At 43.0% G+C, this 21,290-nt stretch overlaps 1 protein-coding gene across 1 annotated transcript in view; it reads right to left on the reverse strand.

The window, feature by feature from the left end:
• Positions 1-3,591: 3,591 nt before the first annotated feature.
• The window catches only part of Hephl1 (hephaestin like 1), a 76,511-nt gene continuing 58,812 nt past the window's right edge, over positions 3,592-21,290 (reverse strand). The window contains exons 14-20 of the mRNA XM_027410835.2: positions 18,423-18,563; positions 14,093-14,199; positions 11,914-12,136; positions 10,429-10,568; positions 6,108-6,270; positions 5,623-5,694; positions 3,592-5,528 (exon numbers count right to left, since the gene is read on the reverse strand). Coding sequence (XP_027266636.1) covers positions 5,326-5,528; positions 5,623-5,694; positions 6,108-6,270; positions 10,429-10,568; positions 11,914-12,136; positions 14,093-14,199; positions 18,423-18,563 — 1,049 coding nt within the window. The 3' untranslated portion in view covers positions 3,592-5,325. The remainder of the gene's footprint in view (positions 5,529-5,622; positions 5,695-6,107; positions 6,271-10,428; positions 10,569-11,913; positions 12,137-14,092; positions 14,200-18,422; positions 18,564-21,290) is intronic.

The raw sequence follows: 21,290 nt of genomic DNA on the forward strand, positions 1-21,290 counted from the left end.
TGGAGGGTGTGTGTGTGTGTGTGTGTGTGTGTGTGTGTGTGTGTGTGTGTGTGTGTATCAGAGAGAGAGAGAGAGAGAGAGAGAGAGAGATTTTCATATCCTTTGTTTTGTGATGACATTGCCTTCTGATAATTATAAGAAGCACTTGGGGAATAAATGACATCAAGTCTGCCTTGCCCCTATCCCTTCCTGGCAGCAGAGTGACCCAAGGCAGGGTGTGGCCTTACAGTCAGTCTCCCAAAATTCTGGTTTGCTTGCTTGACATCCTTGGCATTTGATTACAAGATCCTTAGCAATGAAAACAGTCGAATTCAAGATAGTCAAACTCACCAGGCTGCCTAAGCTGTGTACATATGCAAGTTCTTCTTGGAGAAGTATTTACTGAGCAGCTGTTATGCACTGCATAGCTGTCTGCTCTGCAAGTGCAGCAACAAGCAGAACAGACCAATAGTTCTCACTTCCAGGGAGCTTCCATGCCCACCAAAGGTGCAGACAAAACTGAAGCTAACAGACAAAATGACTCTGTCCCGTGATTAACGCTACAAAGGAGAACATTGGGAATGGGGCATAACAGAAGTAGGGACCACACTGGAGACGGCCATCTGGGGAAAGCATGTCTACACTAAAAACCTAAGAAGGAGGAATAGGATCCTGGAGAGAGCAAAGAGAATAAAAGTCACAGAGAGGAGCAAGTCAAAGGCCCTGAGGCAAGAACTCTCAGGGGGCAGCACTGATAAAAAGCTGGAGCAGAAGAGAACCCAAGAAGCTGGAGAGGTGGGCATGGTCCCCACCAGCCTGGGCCTCACAGACCAGGGTAAAGAGTCTGCAGCCATTAAAAGTGTAATGAGAGATGTTACAATACTCACCAGGAAGTGACTTGGTCAGATTTGGAAGAGCATAGCAACAGACAGCTCTGTGGACAGAGCAAGGAAGGCAAGAGAATAGCATTGCTCAGGGAGCTGTTGCAATGACCCTACCAAACAGGACCTTGGACCTGCAATCAAAGTCAAGGTTAGAGAAAACATTTTGAATTTAGTAGCATACAGATGAACTTCAGACCCATGGAAATGAATGAATAAACTATAGATAAGGCTGCAAAGGGACAGCAAACATAGTAATCCTGTTTCTTCTACCACTCTGGAACTCTCAAGTTTGAAATAAATATCAAAGTGTTGGTAAGGTCAGATGTCTCAGGAGAGCCTTCAAGAGGGTACATCTGGTCCCTTTACAGTATCTATGCTTGTGTGCCTTGCATCCCTTGGCCCTTTGTCCATCCCCGAAGCTAGGGGTGTAATTAAGCAATCCAAGTTTTTCTTTATTATCTTATATTTAAATTTATTTTATCATTTTAGTTATTTATTTTTGACCAGGTCTCTCTGTGTACTTCTGACTGTTATAGGAACTCACTATATAGACTAAGCTGGCTTCAACTAACAGAGATTCCCTTGCCTCTGACTCCCAGGTGCTAGGTTTAAAGATGTGAGCCACTACACTCTGCTTTATAATTTTATTTTATTGTAGGGCTGAGGGTTGGACACAGGGCCTCATTCATTCTAAACAAGAGCTCTTCCACTGAAACACAGACCCAACAACTGCTTTTCTTTTATAAGGATACTCGTGGTTACATTTAAGGATAACCCAAGATAAACTCTCCATCATCAACCAGAGCTTTAGCTCATCAGACATTTAGAAAACCCTTTCCAAGATCTCATCCAGAGCTTCAGGGAGGAGGGTATGGAATCTTCAGGAGCATTTCTTACAGTGAAAATAATGGAGGGCCAGTGAGAAGGCTCAGTGGAGAAATGTAGTGGGCCACAAGCCAGAAAACCTGAGTCCAACCCCTGGAACCCATGATGTTAGGAGAGAACTGATTCCTGAGAGTTGTCCTCTGATCTCTACAAGCATGTTATGGCACATCCACATCCCCACCTCATCATACAGACATACTAATAAGGATACTAAATTTATAATGTTAAAAGAAAAAGTAGCACAAAGGTCCTGGTGTCAAGTTCTGGGGGATGCCAACATTTAGAGATCAGGAGAGGAGCTAGCCAAAGAATGAGAAGAAATAAAAATGGAAGAGGGCCGGGCATTGGTGGAGCACACCTTTAATCCCAGCACTCAGGAGACAAAGGCAGGCAGACCTCTGTGAGTTCAAGGCCAGCCTGGTCTACAGAGCAAGTGTCAGGATAGGCTCCAAAGCTACACAGAGACACCCTGTCAAAAAAAAAAAAAAAGAGGAAGGAAGGGTGTTGTAGAATATTATTTTAAGGTGTGTTACTTATTTTAAAGTGTGTTTATGCTCTGGAACATTTGTTTAATGATGCAAAGATGTGTTTGGTTAAATAAAATTCATCTGTGGTCAGGAGGCTGAGTCAGCAACTAGCTGACAGGAAGTGGTAGGGAGGAGCCAGGGGAAGAAGGGTTTTTAAGGAAGGGCAAGGAGACACATGAGGCTCCTAGAGAGAGCAAGAAGGGAGGGAGGTAAGCAGCTTGCTATTCTGCCTCTCTGAAGAGCAGAATTCCACCTCAACCTTTGAATCTTGAATTATTTAGAGGGACATATTTAGGTAAATTCCCTTCTTAACTTTGAAAGAGTTGGTCCCTGAGGGAACAGAATTCCCTCAGGCTGCAACTCTCAAGGCATAACCACTGCTGATAGTGGTGGAGTTGCAGTTGCTGATTTGGACAGCTGTAGCTTGAAAGGCAGTGACAACTTAAAAAGAGGACAACAGCTGGGGAGTCGTGTTGCAGAGCCAGAGGACTAGAAGGCTGTCCAGAAGGTAGGAACTGCCCTTTATAGCTGAGGGGTAAGTAAGATAAACATGGAGAACCACCTGGAAAAGGCATTTTGGATATCCTCTTGATGACACCTGGCTGAGTGCAGGTTTGGGCTTCCTGACTGGTTGGATGATTTCAAGCCACTGATGTAACGTAAAGAGTACAGGAGGCAGATGTGGGCAGTTCTTCACACCCAAAAGAGACACTGACGGATGAGTTAAGGAAGATTGCTCCTTGCGCTCCATTTTTAATGGTGGACATGTCTGGCATTTACCTCCTGGAATGATGCAGAAGGGGAAAAATGGTGATAAAGGGAATGGGAGTCTTTGAGAAAACAAAAGGAGTTGAGGTCCAGGGCCAAGTGGAGAGAGCCTGGTCCTGCCAGGAGCAAGGATTCGTCCTCCATGGTGAGGGTAGGAAATGGTGATTATCTCAGAGTGAGTTTGAGTGTCAGAAAGGACCACATGGGAGGAGTTGTATTTGTGGTGATATATGATTTTATTCCCTTTAGTAGATACAACTGACATAGATACAGAGAATAAATATCTAAGGTAGTTCTATTCTTTTTAAAAATAATTTATGTTTTATGTGCATTGGTATTTTGTCCACATGTGTGTCTGCGTGAGGTGTCAGATCTTGGAGTTACAGACAGTTGTGAGCTGTTATGTGGGTGTTGGGAATTGAACCTAGGTCCTCTGGAAGAGCAACCAGTACTCATTCACTGAGCCAGCTCCAAAAGTTCTGTTCTAACCACTTTTTTTTTTAATGACAGGTAATTCTGAGTGAAAACAAACAATGCAAATTTGCCATTTTAGAATATATGAAACTTTATTAAAAAGAGAAATAGTGCAACAACAAAACTACTTTGTGGTTTGTTTTCATTTAAAAAAATGAAAAAAGGAAAAGAACTTTTACTAAACTAAACAAATTTTTGGCTTACTAAAGGTAAGTCATAAGTGCTCACCATACTTCTCATGCAATCATACAGCCTACCATGTATGAAGTCCACAGAACAGGTAATTCAGTAAGCCACAAAATCACATTGTCATCAGTTAGCAGGCTGGAATTCAAAACCATGTGGGTACCCTGTTTGACAAGGCATTCAAGCAGACTACAATCAGAACTCATTAGCAGTTGCACCTGTTTTATATAAGATATGGTTTCTATTATTTTCCCCTCACCAAGAAGATGAAAAGTAAAGCATCAGAGATCCCTTCACCAGAGTATTTATTAGGTCCTACCCGTTCACCTGGAAATTCAAGTGACCCACTGTTAAGACAGTGGTCTAGCATCATGTGTCTGGCCACAGCACCCCAGGGCAGCTTGTCCTGAGCTAAGATAGATTTCCCAGTCTAGTAATAAACAATGGTGCTTTTCTCAACCTTACAGCTAAAGTCCAGGGTCCCTACAGAGAGGATGTGTTGTGTCCTTCTGCGCTTAACCTTGTTGTTCAGTGTTTCTTGTTTGCCTGTGAGTCTTGGCAGCTATAATACTCATTTCCAAAGCTTAATTAATAGTTTAAAAACCACCAGGAATCCCCTTTCTGGCTGCCCTCCCTCCCCTCAAGGCTATGTCTTTAACAAGCACGGAATGTAGGGTTTTAAGAGGTCCCTTCTCCTCCCAGCCAGTCAGTTACCTTGATGAATGCCTCCTTCCCTCCATCCCATGATGAAACTGTAACTTTCACAGAAAAATGCCCCCGAGATGAATGAAAAGTCAAACTCAGGGTTCAAGGCCAGACGGGGAGTCTCTGGCTTACAGAGAAGAGTCAAGCCTGCTCCTGCACTGAGTCTAGCCCTCTCACATCCTGAAATTAAAAATCCTCTAGTTGGTTTTTGAAAATACAGACATTGCCAATGAAACACATGGTAAAAATGTAGTGAATTGTAAACATTCAAGTATTCCTACAGGTTGAGTGAAAAACAGCAGCAATGAAATAAATAACCATATAACTTTGGCTTGTATAACAAACAATAAACAGGCTCTCTATGTTAGAGGGGGAAAGGCCAGGAGAGCTGTTGGAAGCCTCTGAAAGATCCATGTGGTCCATTTCCATCAGCCCATACTGACTTGGACATTCCCACGAACTCATCAGAAACCTGTTCACCCTGGAACAACTGGGGGAACAATTTCATGTGTCAGTTGATTCCACAGACAGATGTCTGAAGCACTCAAGTTTTCTAGAAGCTACTCCTCTAGAAACCTTGGTGGCTAGCTGAGGAAGCACTGCTTGGTTTAAAACTATGAAAACATCTTTCAGGTACTCCCTGAGAGAGTTGTTCACAAAACAGACTGGTGGCCCGCACTTCTCAATCCAGTGCACTCTCCTTTATGTATTTTGTACCTGAGAATCATTCACAGCCAGTTAAAAAATAAATAAATAAAAGCACATTGCTTTGGATGACATTCCAGAGGCTCGGAAGCCTGACCTAGGATACAGTGTGAAAGTTCCTTGGTGAACAATGCTTTGGTCCAGTGTCCCTGTTAGCCACTGTGTGGCCAGCCATGGAACCTGACCCCTCCTGCTAAGGAAGGCCAGAGCATTCACAGAGCTTCTGTGGGGAGTGCACAGGACTGGACCTCCCTGTAAGCCACCTGCCTCCTCGCAGAGCGGAGTCTGAGAGAGAGAATCACAGTGGCAATCAGGAGGAGGAGTCCCAGAATGAAAAGGATGACCAGGGCTGCCTTGGCTCCTCTTGGGCGAAGATTCTTGCCAAAGAAATAGAGGTCTTCATTGCCAGGTTGTCCTGTGAGGGAGAAAAGTGAGGCATCAGGTGCTTGCCTCCCCCATGGAGTGAAACACTGGGGCACCCACACAGGGTTCGGAGAGGATGTCATTACCTTTGGAGGGCACTGTGGTGGCATGCGATCCTGCTCCAGAAGGGGTCTTGGTAGAATATGGAGTCCTGTTGTCTGAACAAATATGTGTATATATGAGTTGACTGTTTATAAATGGAGACCCTTTTATATATGAAAGTCATGTCTTTTTACCAGTAAGAGCTTTACCTCAACCCCAATTCTGCCATCTTTCTTAAATTTCAAATACCAGTTTCAAATATTACCGCCTCCACCTTCCAAGAGGGAACTCTTTAGATCACGGCATTGTATGCCTTGGTTCATGCCCCAAACTATCAAACATGCCTCTCGAACCTGTACTCTGCACTCTTTCTTCACATCTTTCTCCATTGTGGCTACATATCCACTTCTTTGTCATTTACTTAACTCTGAGTGCCTTGGGATCTGTACCTGTGTTTTTCTCATGCCTCCTGTTTTCCAGGTCTATGGGAAGATTGGTGCCATGATCTGGCATCACTGACAGACAGTACCTATGTTCCTGAGGACAGTGTAGGTAGTCTCCATGCCGGCATGAATGTGGTCAGACACGTGGCAATGTAGGAGCCACGTCCCTGGGTGATCAGCAAACAGCTCAATGGTTTGAAATGTCCCGGGAAAGAGATCATACACATCTTCTCGGTAGGACTTATCTATCTGCAAAAGTCAAAAGACATAGTGTGAGGCTTCTTTCTCTCAGCACAGAAAGAAGAAAAAGAAGAGTGAAAAAACACAGTAGGCAGAAGGAAGGAAGGAATGAAAAAGGGCAAAAAAATCAATGGAAACAAGGACAAAGCACAATAGAGATGAAGAAAAATAAAGCTGTTTTTTTCTTAACACATAAACTTGTAGTATGAGCATCTACAATGGCCTTAAAACCTCTCCTATCCTGATACTCATAACCTCCACAGTTCCCTCTTGAGTTGTATGAGGTTAGCAAATGTGTGGTATATAGTATATGGTAGCAGAGACTATAAAAGACATAGTTGAGTTTAGTCTTCTCTTGCTCACCCAGATTAGTCAGTCTGGGTGAATCCAGCTCCCTCATCACACCCATGTGATGAGGAAATTAAGCCTTCAGTCAACAGACACATAAGTGAACTTGAAGATGGAGTCCATGGTTCCAGTCAAACCACTGACAACTAGAGCTGAGATATCTTTATTGGGCCCCATGAGAGACACTAAATCCAAGCCAACTAGCCACACTCCTCTAGACTCCCAAAATAGTCAATGTTTATTGTTTTGGGCCATTGAGTTTTAGAATGATTTCTTATACAGCAATAGAATATTACTGTAAATCTCCAGATATATTGACCAAGGAGAGGGGAAGGAAAGGGAGGAAGAGATGAATGGAGAAGATGGAACTATAGCTATGGGGAAGGAAACGAACACCACTGAGATCTTACTATGAAAAACAAACATTGCAAACAAACAGCTCTATGTTCATAGACAACAACTTATAGGCTGTAAACAATCTTAAAGGACACAACTATCAAAGATCATTCAGGAAGAAATAACTGGGGGCTAGAAAGATGGCTCAGTGCTTAAGACCACTGCACAAGATCAGGATTCAACTTCCAACACACACATGGCTGTATACCATCATCTGTAATTCCAGTTCTAGGGGATCCAGTGCCCTCTTTTGATATCTGTGGCCACCAGGCATACCCATGGTGTACAGGCAAAAATTCATAATATCTCTTTATACAGTCCTGGATGCTCTAGAACGCACTATGTGGACCAAAATGGCCTTGAACTCACAGAGATCCTCCTGCCTCTACCTCTGGAGTGTTGGGATTAAAGGTGTGTGCTATCAGTCCCCAGCCCATAAAATAGATTTTTGAAAAAAGAAAAATGAGTAGGTCATCTGAGTAGTTTGATTGTAAAAAACAGTAAACACAAATCATATTAACACCATCCAATAAGTCCAAATGGCTTTGTTGACAACTTCAATCACATAGTTGAAGAGTAATAGCAATCCTAAACAGACTCTTCTAGACAAGATAGTTATAGTTATGGTTTTCTTTGTTACCAAATTCAGAAAAGAAATTTACATAATAGATTAAAGTTTATAAGGCTGAGAAACATAAAAGCTTAAATTGCTTATCTAAGAAAATGTTTTGAGGTCTAAAAAGATAATTTTGTGTTGGTAATACAAGTTGGGATAGAAAGTAAATTCGGTACATGACTTTAAACTCATCAAGATAGGATAGATAATAGAGTATTTTCTCTGAATTTGCCAAATACAAATGGACTGGATATTGTAAATGTAATTCTTACTTGATAATTGTTTTTTCTTATATATAGTTTTACTGTGTTAAAGCTAAAATCTCACTTTATATTTAGACAAAAAGGGGGAAATGTTGCAGAATATTTGATTAACTATTCAAAGATATGTTATATTTGTTTAATTATGTAAAGATGTATTGCATTTGTTTATGTTGCAGAGTATTTGTTTAATTATGTAAAGATGTGTTACTGTTTTACCTTGCCTGCCTAAGGCACCTGATTGGTCTAACAAAAGGCTGAATGGCCAATAGCAAGAGAGGAGGAATACTTGGAACTTCCTGGCAGGGAGAGTAAGTAGGAGGAGGAATTTGGGCCCAAAGAAAAAGGAAAAGGAGATGACAGGGAGACACCAGGGGCCAAACAGATAGACATTGAGGAAGCAGGAAAATAGGACATACAGAATGAAAGAAAGGTAAAAAGCTCTAAGACAAAATGTAGATCAATAGAAGTAGGTTAAATTAAGTTAAAAGAGCTAGTGGGACAAATCTTAGCTAAGGCTGAGCATTCATAATTAATAATAAGTCTCTGTTCTGTATCTTTATATATGAGTTGGTTGGTGGCCCAAAGAAAATTCCAACTACACATTTACCTTATGGTTTAGCAATTCTGCTAAACTACAACTACATATTTTCTCTAGGAAATAAAAACTTGGTTTTATGCAAAAACATGCACATCTATTTATAATGACTTTGACCCTCCTTGGAAACCCTCTCACAGTTTTTATTGGGAAAATTAGTAAACTGCACTGAATACATATGGTGAACTACAACTTAACCATCAAGTAAAACAAAGTTGTCACATATATGAGATACATGAGACCAAACACCTATGCTGAGCAAAACGAGCCAGGCTTGAGATATTGCAAGTTTCATGGATTCTACACACTATTCAGAATATTGGAACTCAGAAATTTAATCTGTGAAATTTCTTAATTTATTTTTAGAATTTAACATCTCTCTCTCTCTCTCTCTCTCTCTCTCTCTCTCTCTTCTCTCTCTCTCTCTGTGTGTGTGTGTGTGTGTGTGTGTGTGTGTATGAATGCCATGGGGACAGCTCTAGGGAATTGGTTCTCTCCTTACAGTGTGAGTTCTGGAGTCAAACTAGGGTCATCAACCTTGCAGGGCAAGCACCTTTGCCTGGTGAGCCATCTGGAAGGCCCAGGAACAGGGATTTCTTGCTTGTAGTTTTGGGGGCTGGGAGTCCAGGATGAAGGGGCCTGACCTGACATGTGCTTTCTTGCTGCACTGTCCCATGGCAAAAGGATACAATGTGGAGAGCAACTGGTTAAGTTTGCATCCTCGGTAAGATGATTGGCATCTCTCTATTCATGAGGACTCTACCCTGAAACTGGTCGCCGGCCATCAAGCCCCACCTGCCCACACAGATTGGACTGGGGATCAAGTCTCCAACATGTGACTTTAGGGAAAAACATTCCAATTATAGCAGAGACAGAAATAGAATGGTGGTAGCCAAATGTTCAGTCTGGGCTGCTGAAGTGACCCCCAGGGGTAGTGGGGGTGGGGTGGGGTGATGGAGATTCTCTGCTTTGATTGCTGGTTATACCACCGTGCTAACAAAAAACAAGAATCTTACAATAAGTGCAATTCTATGCAATGTGAATTAAATCTTAATTTTAAACATACATGATGATTAGATGAGCTTTTTATAATTCTATGATTTTTACTTAATATTTAAAATGTGCACTGAAAAAGGCACTTTCTGAAAACTATTTAGTCTGTGGCACTCTAATCACTGTTGGCTAATACCTAATTGCTTTGAAACACAGACATTTCAGTAGATTACTGTTGACTGCTGTATACTAGCAAGAGCCTGGTCCTGTTTCCTTGAGTATCAAATTGGTCATCTTTCCCCTTCCCTAGAAAGCACTAGACCCAAGATGGCAGGGACTTTACCCCTAAACATTGATTCATCAGGCGTGTTCTTTAAACATCTCCAGAGGTGATTTCTAATGTGCAGCAGGCACTGCCCACATGGCAGAAGGTCACACGTGGTACGCCCCAGCTCTTGGGGAAAAGTCAAGATGAAGCTGCCCAAGCAGGAGTTCAAAGGATAATATCCTTTGCTAGACAGGACTGTTCTCTTAGCTGGTTAAGGAGAAAAAGAAATAGAGATGGCAGGGAAGGGAAAGAAAAAAGGAAGGAAGAGGAGGGGAGAGAAGAGGAAGCAGGAGAGGAGGCAAGGGGAGGGGAGTTGAGGGAAGGGAAGGACCAGGGAAGGCCCCAAACAGCAATGGAGTTCATATACAGTCTTAACAGCATACTCCAGGGTGGTCACAATTGTGGTCAGATCACTGATGGCAAAACTCTCATCTGAAACTCAGAGAGGTTGGTGGGTTACAAGAAATTATATAGACATAATCATTAAGAAATACACACCAAGAGAAGGGTGTGGCCACCTTGTTTTATTCTCTAATATGAGCACCTCATAGGCCTTATTGCCAATTAACTCCCTTCCTGTTAGAAATGCCTTAACTGTTCCCCTTCAAAGTCTCCCCTTGATACTTACTTTGAACAGAAAGCTCTCTGCATGGTAATGGATAGTGTGAATGTCCACTTCACTTCCTAGTCCCAGCAAATACCAGTTAGTCATTGTGTCTTCAGTCATTATGAGGCCAGGGAGGTTTCCAAATATCTTTCCATTAATGGCTAAGAAGATGAAAATAAAATAGCCTCGGGTCAGTAGAGGTACTGCTTACCCCAGTGGTAGGGACAGTTCAAGGTCTAGGCTACTTGTATTCTTATCTGCCTGACTCAGGAGCCAGCCTCACTCACACTTGCCAATGCCCCCACCATTCTAGATCCCAAACTCAGATAGCCAAGAAATCTTTGCATGTAGGGATCTGGGGAAGAACCTCCCAGTTTGTCTTTCAGAGCTACCTCTCAAGTAACAAGCTGCTTATTCAAGTATTCTGCATGCCTCTTTGGGAAATTGACTGCAAGTGTGCTGATGAGAAAGACAGATTTATTCCATACATGAGTACACTGAGCCACAAAGAAACTAGTACATGTATGTGTGTGTGTAAAACATGTGCATGTAATAGATAAATCTCTCTCTCTCTCTCTCTCTCTCTCTCTCTCTCTCTCTCTCTCTCTCTTAATACTTCATTTCCTAAGAACTAGAATAAGCCCAACTGTGTGTCTAAAAAGAGAATACCAGGCAGGCTGAACAAGCCTCACTGTGAGCAAAGCAGGCTGGGTTTACAGTGGAGACTCCGCTTCTCAGCTTCCTACCAACCTTTCAGTCTGTGCATCATGGCTGAAAACCAAGAATATGCTAAGAAACTTCAGAGATGATGAGACAGAGTGTCTGGATGGGGGGGTCCTGCCACCTTGTTCTAATCCACATAAACCTGGAGCAAGGCCCATCTTTAAATACATATCTTGATGAAAGTGTGGGTGTGTCCATGCTGACACATCACTCCTGCCCAAACTATCAAATAGCAAGCTTCCTTAAATGACACCCAATTCAGTAACATACTCACATGAAATAAAATTCCTGAGTGACATTTCATATTTCAGAGAATTAATCCAAACCCTTAATTTTGACCACATAGAAGCTGCGATAAATTCACATTAAAACTTACCGATGCTGGGCGTTGGTGGCACATGCCTTTAATCCCAGCATTGAGGGGGGGGGCAGAGGCAGGCGGATCTCTGTGAGTTCGAGGCCAGCCTGGTCTCCAGAGCGATTGCCAGGATAGGCTCCAAAGCCACACAGAGAAACCCTGTCTCGAAAAACAAACAAACAAACAAAACAAAACAAAAAAACTTACCGATAAGTGAAAATTTGATCTTGAAAAAAATATTTCTACACAGCCTAAAGGTCTCAGCAATAGCTGTCCCTAAACAAATGGCTCAGAGCCTCATGGTTAGACTGGTTTACTCTAGCTCTCTCTAGGTGTTCCTGGAGGAGAAAAGGGTTCAGAGGAGGGGGCTGGGGTCTCAACAATGACCTGTCTCAACAGCAGTCTCTCTTTAAATGCCTGCATACCGTGCATTTTGTTGCTCTCTTCAAAATCATCAGTGCGCCTGAAGTCCCGGGGATCTTTATTGAGATACTTCTTAATATTGTCGTCCAGATACCAGGATTCATTCTCATTAAAGACCAGGAACAACAGAGCAAATTCGTAGTCCACGTCACTTCTCCTTCCCTTTTCGTTCAATACCCCTTCCCGGCATGTGATCAGAGGTCCCATCAAACCACTGTATGTATCCTGGAAGAAAAAAACAACCAAGTTTAATGAGCTATTAAATGTGACATCCGTTCCCCCTGCCAGCATTCTAGTGTGGACACCGCCGCCTCTCTCTCCCTGGCTCATTCCACTATCAGTTGTAAGTTGCATAACACAAGTAAGTACTCAGTATGTTTGAGATGCATAATTGAATAAACAAAGAAGTTTCCCATGCTTCTCATATACGCATGTACTTTTTCAAATGACCCGTGCGCTTATCTCCTGATCTCTAGGACATTAATTCCTAATGTCCACAAAAGAGAGGAAGGTGACGATTATCGCCTTACTTTAAAAATGATTACATTTTGCATAGGATATGACTCTGGTTTGGGTTTTGGTTTATGTTATATGGTTAAACACTATTGTAGTTTTACATACAACAGGTACATAACTCAAAGTCATCATTGAATCTTTGCTTTTGATTTCTCAAATGATTTCTGATGCGAAAATTCTGTAGCTTTAGTTAAACTTGGAGTGTGCTTCTGTCCTGAGCCCCAGAAGTCCTTCTAACTGGGTGGAGCTCTGTCTTGCTCCCAACCCCCACTCCAAACCCTGTGCAGTCTCAGAAAGCTGAGAAATAGCAGCTCCTCCCCCTGAAGTGCCCAGGACCACTCCTACAGGCTATTTAGGACATGGTCCCCCGACTTGCCATGTGGTTCTCCCTCTTTGTTTCTCTTCTTCCACTGGGACCACCCAGAAATGCTTTGCTCAAATTAAAACTAGACTTATTAATTCAGTCTGATGTGGTTTATTACATTAGCAGAGAGGCTTAATGCCGGGGTACAGAAACCTTTCACTAACATGAACAGATTGACCTGTAAAATGGCTCAGCCAGGAAAGACCTGCCATCAAGCCCAATGACCCAAGCTTTATCCCTGAGACCCACAGAGTAGAAGGAGAGAAATTACTTCTTTGTTGTGCTCTGGCCTTTTTACCTATGTGTTGTGGCATGCACACGGGTTTATGCATACATACATAAATGTAATTAAAAGGAAAGAGATTTCCCACCTCCCAAAATCATAAACAAATTCTATTGTGGGACACTCATTTCTTTTCAAACTGGCATATTCTCATATGATTCAAATTATCTTGAAGGCTTTATACTTGGAGATGAAATAGCGTTTCATGTTATTTTCCTATACCAGTGAAGGGACCAGCTTCCCTTTTGGCAGCCATAATGGCCGAACATGTGCTTCTATGACCTTGTCCTAGACACTAGAAAGTCAGATGCCTGCCTCGTGACAAGGAACCAATCAGAAGTTAGCTGGTGGCGCTATGCTTTACGACCCTGGGTGTGCTTTACGACAAGTGCACAGCAATGATGCACAAAGCATAGCAACCACCCTGGGAGGGCCTATGGGCCATAACAACCAGTTGGCCAATCAACACAGGGCAAGCCCTCCAAGCCTGGAGGCACACCAATAGTGAGCCTGTGCGTACCCCTAGACACTCCCTTATGCTGCCCTATAAGATCTCTTGGGAGGCCCTAGGAGCTGTCTTTTGCTAGCCATCTGCCATGGCGGGTGGGTGAAAGACCAGAGCTAACATGGGGTTAGCTCGTTAAACAACAATAAAGCCTCATGCAGTTTGCATCAAGCTCTCGAATCCGCCTGATGATTGGGGTGACCGTGAACGTGGCCTGGGACCCTGGATACCTGAGTTTTCCGGGGGTCTAACACCAGCAGTTAGAAAACCTAAAATAGTTATAAAGCATTGTATACTAAATATTTTAGTTTTTGCTTTGTGGGCCATGCTGCCTCTGTTACACACATGGATGGTGCTGATGGGTTAATGCAGCTGGATTTGTCCAGTGCACTATTGTTTGAGACCCCCGCTCTAAGTTACACCCCTTTTCCATGTGCCCACAGAATGGGGATGCAATTAGGGGGGCTTCAATAGTCACCTTGCAAGCTACTCTGCTTCCTATATCCACCTTACCTTCACAAAGTTTGCTGTTGAATAGTATACCCAGGGGATGCAATTAGGATCAGAGGGCCCAGGACCTGATCTCTTGGGGACATTCCACCTGTAAGTTTTTATTTCTCCTAAAATTAAAGAGAAAATTGAAATTGGTTATTATATTTATCTGAAGAACTACAGGCAGATCTTTATTTATTCCAGTCAGTGGAAATAATTTCTCACTTGCCAGACATGTTCTTACTAACCTCACACCTGTGTGATTTCAGGCTCCTGCCTTCTCTTGCCTAGGCTTCTCAACTGCTCATCATGTTCTGCCACATCTGGCTAGAACTTTCTGTTTAACTGATATTTTACAAACTACTTAACTTCACTGATCTATAGTTTCCTTACCAGTAAATTAGATTAATCTCCATGTTTTGGGATTTTTTAAAGGATTAATTGAAACTATATAATTAAATTCTTGTTTGTGTTTTGTTTTCTGGAACCAAGTCTCCCTATGTAGCACCGAGTAAAGACAAAATAACAGGAAACAGGGGACACAGACGTGAAGGAAATCCCTCAGTCCCATTGTGTCATACAAACAGCAGAACCCACTTGTAGGCTGTCTTGGCTGAGTCAGTACTGAGAGACAGCTAAGAGGAGAGCATTACCAGCTAAAGAGCCAGGCATAAGGATGTCTTAAACCCCGTGACCTTTGACTATCCTTATCAGTACCTCTCATAAACCCCAACAGCACACCATAAACTACCTTTCAGTTTCACCTACAAAACTGAAAGGTCGTTCTTTACAGTAAGAGAACTAAGTAAGCCAGGTCATTTTAAACTGAGTCTTTAAACTTTGCTAATCTCCTCTGGACCTGGTTGTAAATTCCATCATTTGAACAAGGTGACATCAGAAGCTACAAAACCACATATACAGCAACGGCTAAGATACCTCTGTATGATTCTACCTCCTGATTCTACCCAATCCTTTGGGTGTGTATGGTCCTCTTCTAAGTGACCTCTAATTGTGCTGCATGCTGACCATGAATTTCTTTTCTATGCAGAAGTTGTGATCCCTGCTACATCCACATGGAGGCTTCTGGAAAGGTCTCCTCCTTGAGCCGCAAAGGCAACAGTGTCATGTAGCAGGTAAGAGGTCAACAGGCTGCATCTTCCATTGTCGCTGACAGACTAAACTGGCCTCAGCCTTGAGGACTCTCACCTGGCCCTCATGAATACTCCTATTATAGGCACACACCACCACACCCAATTGACTTTTTCAAGCTCTAATAACAAGTGTGCACACCCCTATGAGTAGGCACCATATCTATACATCACTGAGGCTGAGCCAGGATCTTGACGAGTCAATATATTCATATTAACTAGCATGATAGCCACATTGCAGAAGAGTCAGCCAAGAGCTTGTTCTAAGTCACGAGTTCCTTGGAGCTATCTACACCCCATTCCCATCAGAACAACGAACCTTTGCCTTAGTGTATGTACACAAAACAAAGCGGAAGTGATGCTCCCACTTTTTTTCTGCTGTAACAGTGGGTAAGGATCCAACTTTAGGTGTGATTTCCATTATGTCTCTTTGAAGCCCCTTTGCCATGTGAGTGATGAGACAAACAGCTGGTATTTAGCTTCAGAAAGGCAAGTGGCTGCAGGCGTGGTGCTCTTTAAATTGGAATAATCTGTTGTTTGCCCAGTGGCAATGTAAAGGTTCTCAGTAAATATTTGTTGAATGGATGGCTGCGGTGGACTGAATGAGAAATGTCCCCCACATGATCATGTAATTAAACCTTGTTCCCCAATTGGTAACACTGTTTGGGGAGTTATGGACCCTTTAGGAGGCGGGGCTTGATGAAGAAGTGCATCTCTGAGGGTGGGCTTTGAGAGTTCATGACCTCGCCCCACTTTCAGTTTGCTCTGTCTGCTCTGTGTTTGCATTTGAAGGTGTGAGTTCTCAGCTTCCCACTCCAGCTGCCTGATGCCACACCTCCAACATTATGGATCATGCATCTCTGGAACTGTGAGCCCAAATAAATGCTTCCTTCCCTGAGTTGTCCTGGATGTAAGTGTTTTATCACAGTAACAAAGTAATGACCACAATGGCTTGATTTTAAAAGACCAAAATTGATAGGAGCTGCTTACTATTCAATTTTTTATTATGTTTTTATTTGAATTAGAAACAAGATTGTTTTACATGACAATCCCAGTTCCCTTCTCCCTCCTGTCCCTCCCCTACCACCACCCCCCAACTAAAACCCTACCTATCACATACCCTTTCTTCTATTCTTCCCCTGACTCAAACTTTCTGCTCCCTCATGACCTCTGCATCCTTCCTCTTCTTCCCTTCTCATTCTTGTAGCTCCCTCGCCCCCTCTTCCCATGCTCTCAATTTGTACAGGGGATCTTGACCCTTTCCCCTTCTCCAGGGGACCATGTATGACTCTCTTAGGGTCCTCCTTGTTTACTAGCATCTTTGGCAGTGTGGATTGTAGGCTGGTAATCCTTTACTCTATGTCTAAAATCCACATATGAGTGAGTAGATATCCTGTTTGTCTTTTTGTGATTGGGTTACCTCGCTCAGAATAGTTTCTTCTAATTCCATCCATTTTCCTGTAAATTTCAACATTCCATTGTTTTTTTTTTTCTTCTGCTGAGTAGTACTCCATTGTGTAAATGTACCACATTTTCTCTATCTATTCTTCAGTTGAGGGTCATCTAGGCTGCTTCCAGTTTCTGGCTATTACAAATAATGCTGCTATGAACATTGTTGAACAGATGTCCTTGTTGTATGAATGTGCTTCTTTTGTGTATATGCCTAAGTTACTATTCATTTTTAAAATGTATTTATTATTACTGTATGTGTGCACACATGCATAATGACATGTGCGTTAGTGCAGGTGGTGTGTGCCATGGCATGCATATAGTCAGAGGACAACTTTCGGGAGTCAGTTCTTGCCTTCCACTTTAGTGAGGTTGTGGCTCTCTTGCTGTCCCCGCTGTGGGACACACTGCGATTAGCTAGCCCATAGCTTCTGGCTGATTCTCCTGTGTCTGCCTCCCATCTCACTGTAGCAGTGCTAGGATAACAGACGCACACTGCCACTTCTAACTTTTCACATGAGTTCCAGGGACTGAACTCGGGCCAGACTCAACAGACACCTCACCAAGGAAGGCATGCAGAGGGCAAGCATGTAACAAAAAAGATGATCAAAGTCATATGTCACTAGGGGCACTGCAAATTAAAGTAGTGAGTTGATGCCACCATATTCCTGTTGGAATGATCAAAGTCTAAAACAGAAAATACTGGTGACGATATGGGACAAGAAGGTCCTCTCATTCAAGGTGGGAACACAAAATTGTGCAGCAACTTCTAAAGCCAGTTTGACAGTTTCTTTAAAAACTACACATTCTCACCACACAACCAAGTGGTTGTGTTCCTTAGTATATACTCAAAGGAGTTGAATATTAATAACCAAAACTTCACATGGATAGTTTTAAAAATTCTCCACCAAAGCCGGGCATTGGTGCACATGCCTTTAATCCCTGCACATGGGAGGCAGAGTCAGGTGGATCTCTGTGAGTTCCAGGCCAGCCTGGTCTACAGAGTAAGTGCCAGAATAACCTCTAAAACAATACAGAGAAAACCTGTCTCAAAAAAACAAAAACAAAAACAAATTCTCCACCAATTAGAACTTATGTATAATCTATGTTCCTGCTGAAATTGTTCATTGTGTGTTCATTCTTGTCTTGGTCACATCAGAGAAATGTGTGGTAAAGAGGTTGGGTCCTTGAGTCAAACAAACAGGGTTGCCACTGTCATTTACCCTGGGCCTGGCCTAGGTACCACTCTGTGCCCTCATTATTTTTTAAATGAACATATTCATACATATTTCATGAGTTGTAAGGATAAAACATTCCCATTTTAACATATCCCAATAGGATACATCTTCAAATTTGGAATGCGTTACAGTTTAATTGAACATGTGTTTTCTTTTCTTGTTTTAGTAACAGATAAGGCAACAATGGACACTATAATTAATGACTTGTGAATTGATTAAATAGTGTCTGCATTGTGGGATTGCTGTTAGGATAGATTATGGTTTTCTTGTTATTTTCTGTTTCAAATGTAGAACATGGTGTCTGACCCAAGGTAACACTCAGTGTGTTTGCCATTGGTGTTCCCCATTACTCTGTGAGGTCTGTGACAGGGACCTAAGACTCTCAGTACTAGGTCATTGCATACATGGTGAGCTCATATCTCTAGGGACTAGGCAGTGGCTGAGACACACCTAGGACAGTCCTCTAAGACCCTTGGTGACCTCATCAGTATGGAGCAGACCTTGTTTGTGACTTACCCGGCTTTGTGACAGGCACTTCGAGGCGCTTCCCACTCTCTGAGTCCTCCACACCCTGGGCTGTGATGGAATAGGGCCGGCTGGCTTTGTTCTTAAAGATGATGAGGATGGAGTCCCCCACCTCGGCGTGAATCATTGGACCTAAAGGCAAAACACAGCCAGGGCATCACAAATACTATGTCATGCTTAGCAGTGGGGCCAACCTGAGTTCAAATTTTCCCTCCTTCCTATAACAGAAGGCCTTGGGTGAATCTGTAATTGGAATCTCAATTTCCTCATCTGCAGAATGGGTCCACTAAGACTGTTCCCATAGGACTATTAAATAGCATTATGTATGTATTGTAGAGTTTATTTCTGTGCAACAAAGCCAAGTATTCAGTAAATGCTTAAACTCTGAACAACAGCATTCCAGTTGTAATCTGTGATCCTTTGAATGAGAAGTGTCCCCCACAGTCTTGGGCATTTGAATATTTGGTCTCCAGTTGGTGGCACTGTTTGGGACATTTAGGTAGTGTAGCCTTGCTGCAGTATGTCAATAGGGACGGGCTTTGAGATTTGCTCTCTCTGCTTTGTACTTGGATTAAAAGATGTGGCTCTCAGCTTCCTGCTCTTGTTGTCATGCCTGCTGCATGCTGCCTGCTGCTGTGCCTCCCTGCCATGCCAGACCCCTATTCCTTGGAAACCATAAGCCCAGAAACTATATCCCTTCCTTCTATAGATTTCCTTTGTTATGGTGTTTTTCACAGCAAGAGAAAACGAGCTAATGCTAATACCTGTGTGAAAACTTAAGGGACCCAAATTGCTTATGGTCTGGCAGATGGGGTTGACACTGGTAATGAGGCTCCCATGGAATGATGGGTAGTAAAAGAACTGAAGGCAGCACAATTATGTCGCGATTGCATGTCTAGTGCTGACTTTCAACCCATGGGTATGGCATCACTAATGCATGTCTAGCACAGACTCTCAAAATGTGGGTATTGTGATGGTTTACCTGTCAACTTGACCCAACCTAGAATCACCTGAGAAGAATCTTAGTGAGGGTTGTCTAGATCAGGCTGACCTCTGCTCTTGTCTGTGGAGATGACCTTGACTGCCTTCACTGATATAAGAAGACATGGCCTGAAAGCAGACAGCTCCGCTCCTTGGTTTGAGGTCCAGGACTGTATGTGAGTAGAGAAAGCTACCTGAGCACTAAGCATGCATTCATCCCTCTCTGCTCTTGAATGTGGACTGTCTCTAGCTCCCGATGCTGTGACTTCTCCATCAAATACACTGTAGCCTGGAATCGTGGGCTAAAATAAACCTGTTCTTATCTAGGTTGCTGGTTGTCAGGTTTGTTTATTTGTTTGTTTTATCACAGAAACAGAAATGAAACCAGGCCAGATGCCTTGAGCACACACATGCTCTCCAGCCTCTCGTGTGAGCTTCAATGTCCATGCAGAAGCATCTGCACCTGCTGGAGGGAGAGAGGTTGCGCCTGACTGGTGATGCCTGCCTTCCTCATGCCAAGTGCCTCCTGTTTTGCAGTGCTAGGGAAACACCCCAACAAGATAGAGTGTGGGGCTCACTGTCATCTTCAGATTCCCTTTGCAGAAACATCTCTCACCTGAGCCCTAATGGTGGGGCAACATCGCTCTGGCTTTGGTTCTGAGAAACATGGCTAAAGTCATTAATACATCTAAAATTTGTTGAACTATATAGTTTTCTCCAGAAGTGAAAGGAACTGCTGTGCATTTAAGCAGTAAGCACGGACATAGTTCAAACAGTTTGTGTGCATTAAAGTGCATTCATTACTCTTTACAGTCCACTGCACAGGCCTGTGCACAATTGAGAGCATGGGAAGAGCAGGGAAGGAGCTACGAGAATGAGAAGGGAAGAAGAGAAGAATGCAGAGGTCATGAGGGAGCAGAAAGGTTGAGTCAGGTGAAGATTAGAAGAAAGGATATGTGATAGGTAGGGTTTTAGTTGGGGGGGGGTGGTAGGGGAGGACGGAAGGGAGAAGGGAACTGGGATTGTCATGTAAATCAATCTTGTTTCTAATTCAAATAAAAAAATTAAAAGATTAAAATTAAAGATTAAAATTAAAAGATTAAAAAAAAAAGATGCCTTCCAGGACACAGTGGTGGACAGAGGTGGCCCTGCTGCGTGCCCACTGAGTTACTGGGAGTCCAGGCCACTCTAAGGGCAGATAGTGAAAGGGCTTCCACTGTTGGTGCCTGCAAACATGCCCCTGATATAAGTCACTGATTTCCCTCTGTTACCAATCAAGTCAGGCTTTTAAGGAGCACAACCAGCCCCTCAGCTTGCCCAGCCCTTTTCTTTGGAGCTCTGAGCACACTTACAGCTCCAATGAGTGACTCATGAATTACTCATGTGGAAGTGACAAACAAGCTGGTGAGTCAACTGAACATGCAGGTGTGGGGGAGGGGCGCACGCAATCATTGTCAGTCTGTTGTCACGTCATTCGTTCGAATATTGAAAATAATGTGTAAGCCATACTCACAAAGTTACCTGTGGTGTAAAAAGCAGAAAAGTATTTCCAAAATCCTCTAAATTTGCCTTCTGACTTAAAAATATTCTTTTTCAAGTGTGTGTGTGTGTGGGGGGGGGTCTAATATCTCCCAGGTGAGGGAAGAGGGGAAGGAGAGCAGGAAGGGCAGTGTTGATGGCCAGCCACACAGCTGGGGCATCAGCCAGCCCAGAGTCCATCCATATGCTTGGGCAGTTCTCAGGTCCATAGGTCAGGTTGAGACCTGTCACTCTTGGCACCCACCTCACACAAGGAGGCTCCTTTTGGCTCATGCCCAGTTTTATAGTGTGTTCTATGTCACTGTGTACATAGAACCAAGACCTTGAGGAGGTCCCGCA

This window comes from Cricetulus griseus, chromosome 4 (assembly GCF_003668045.3).
Source record: "Cricetulus griseus strain 17A/GY chromosome 4, alternate assembly CriGri-PICRH-1.0, whole genome shotgun sequence".
NCBI lineage: Eukaryota > Metazoa > Chordata > Mammalia > Rodentia > Cricetidae > Cricetulus > Cricetulus griseus.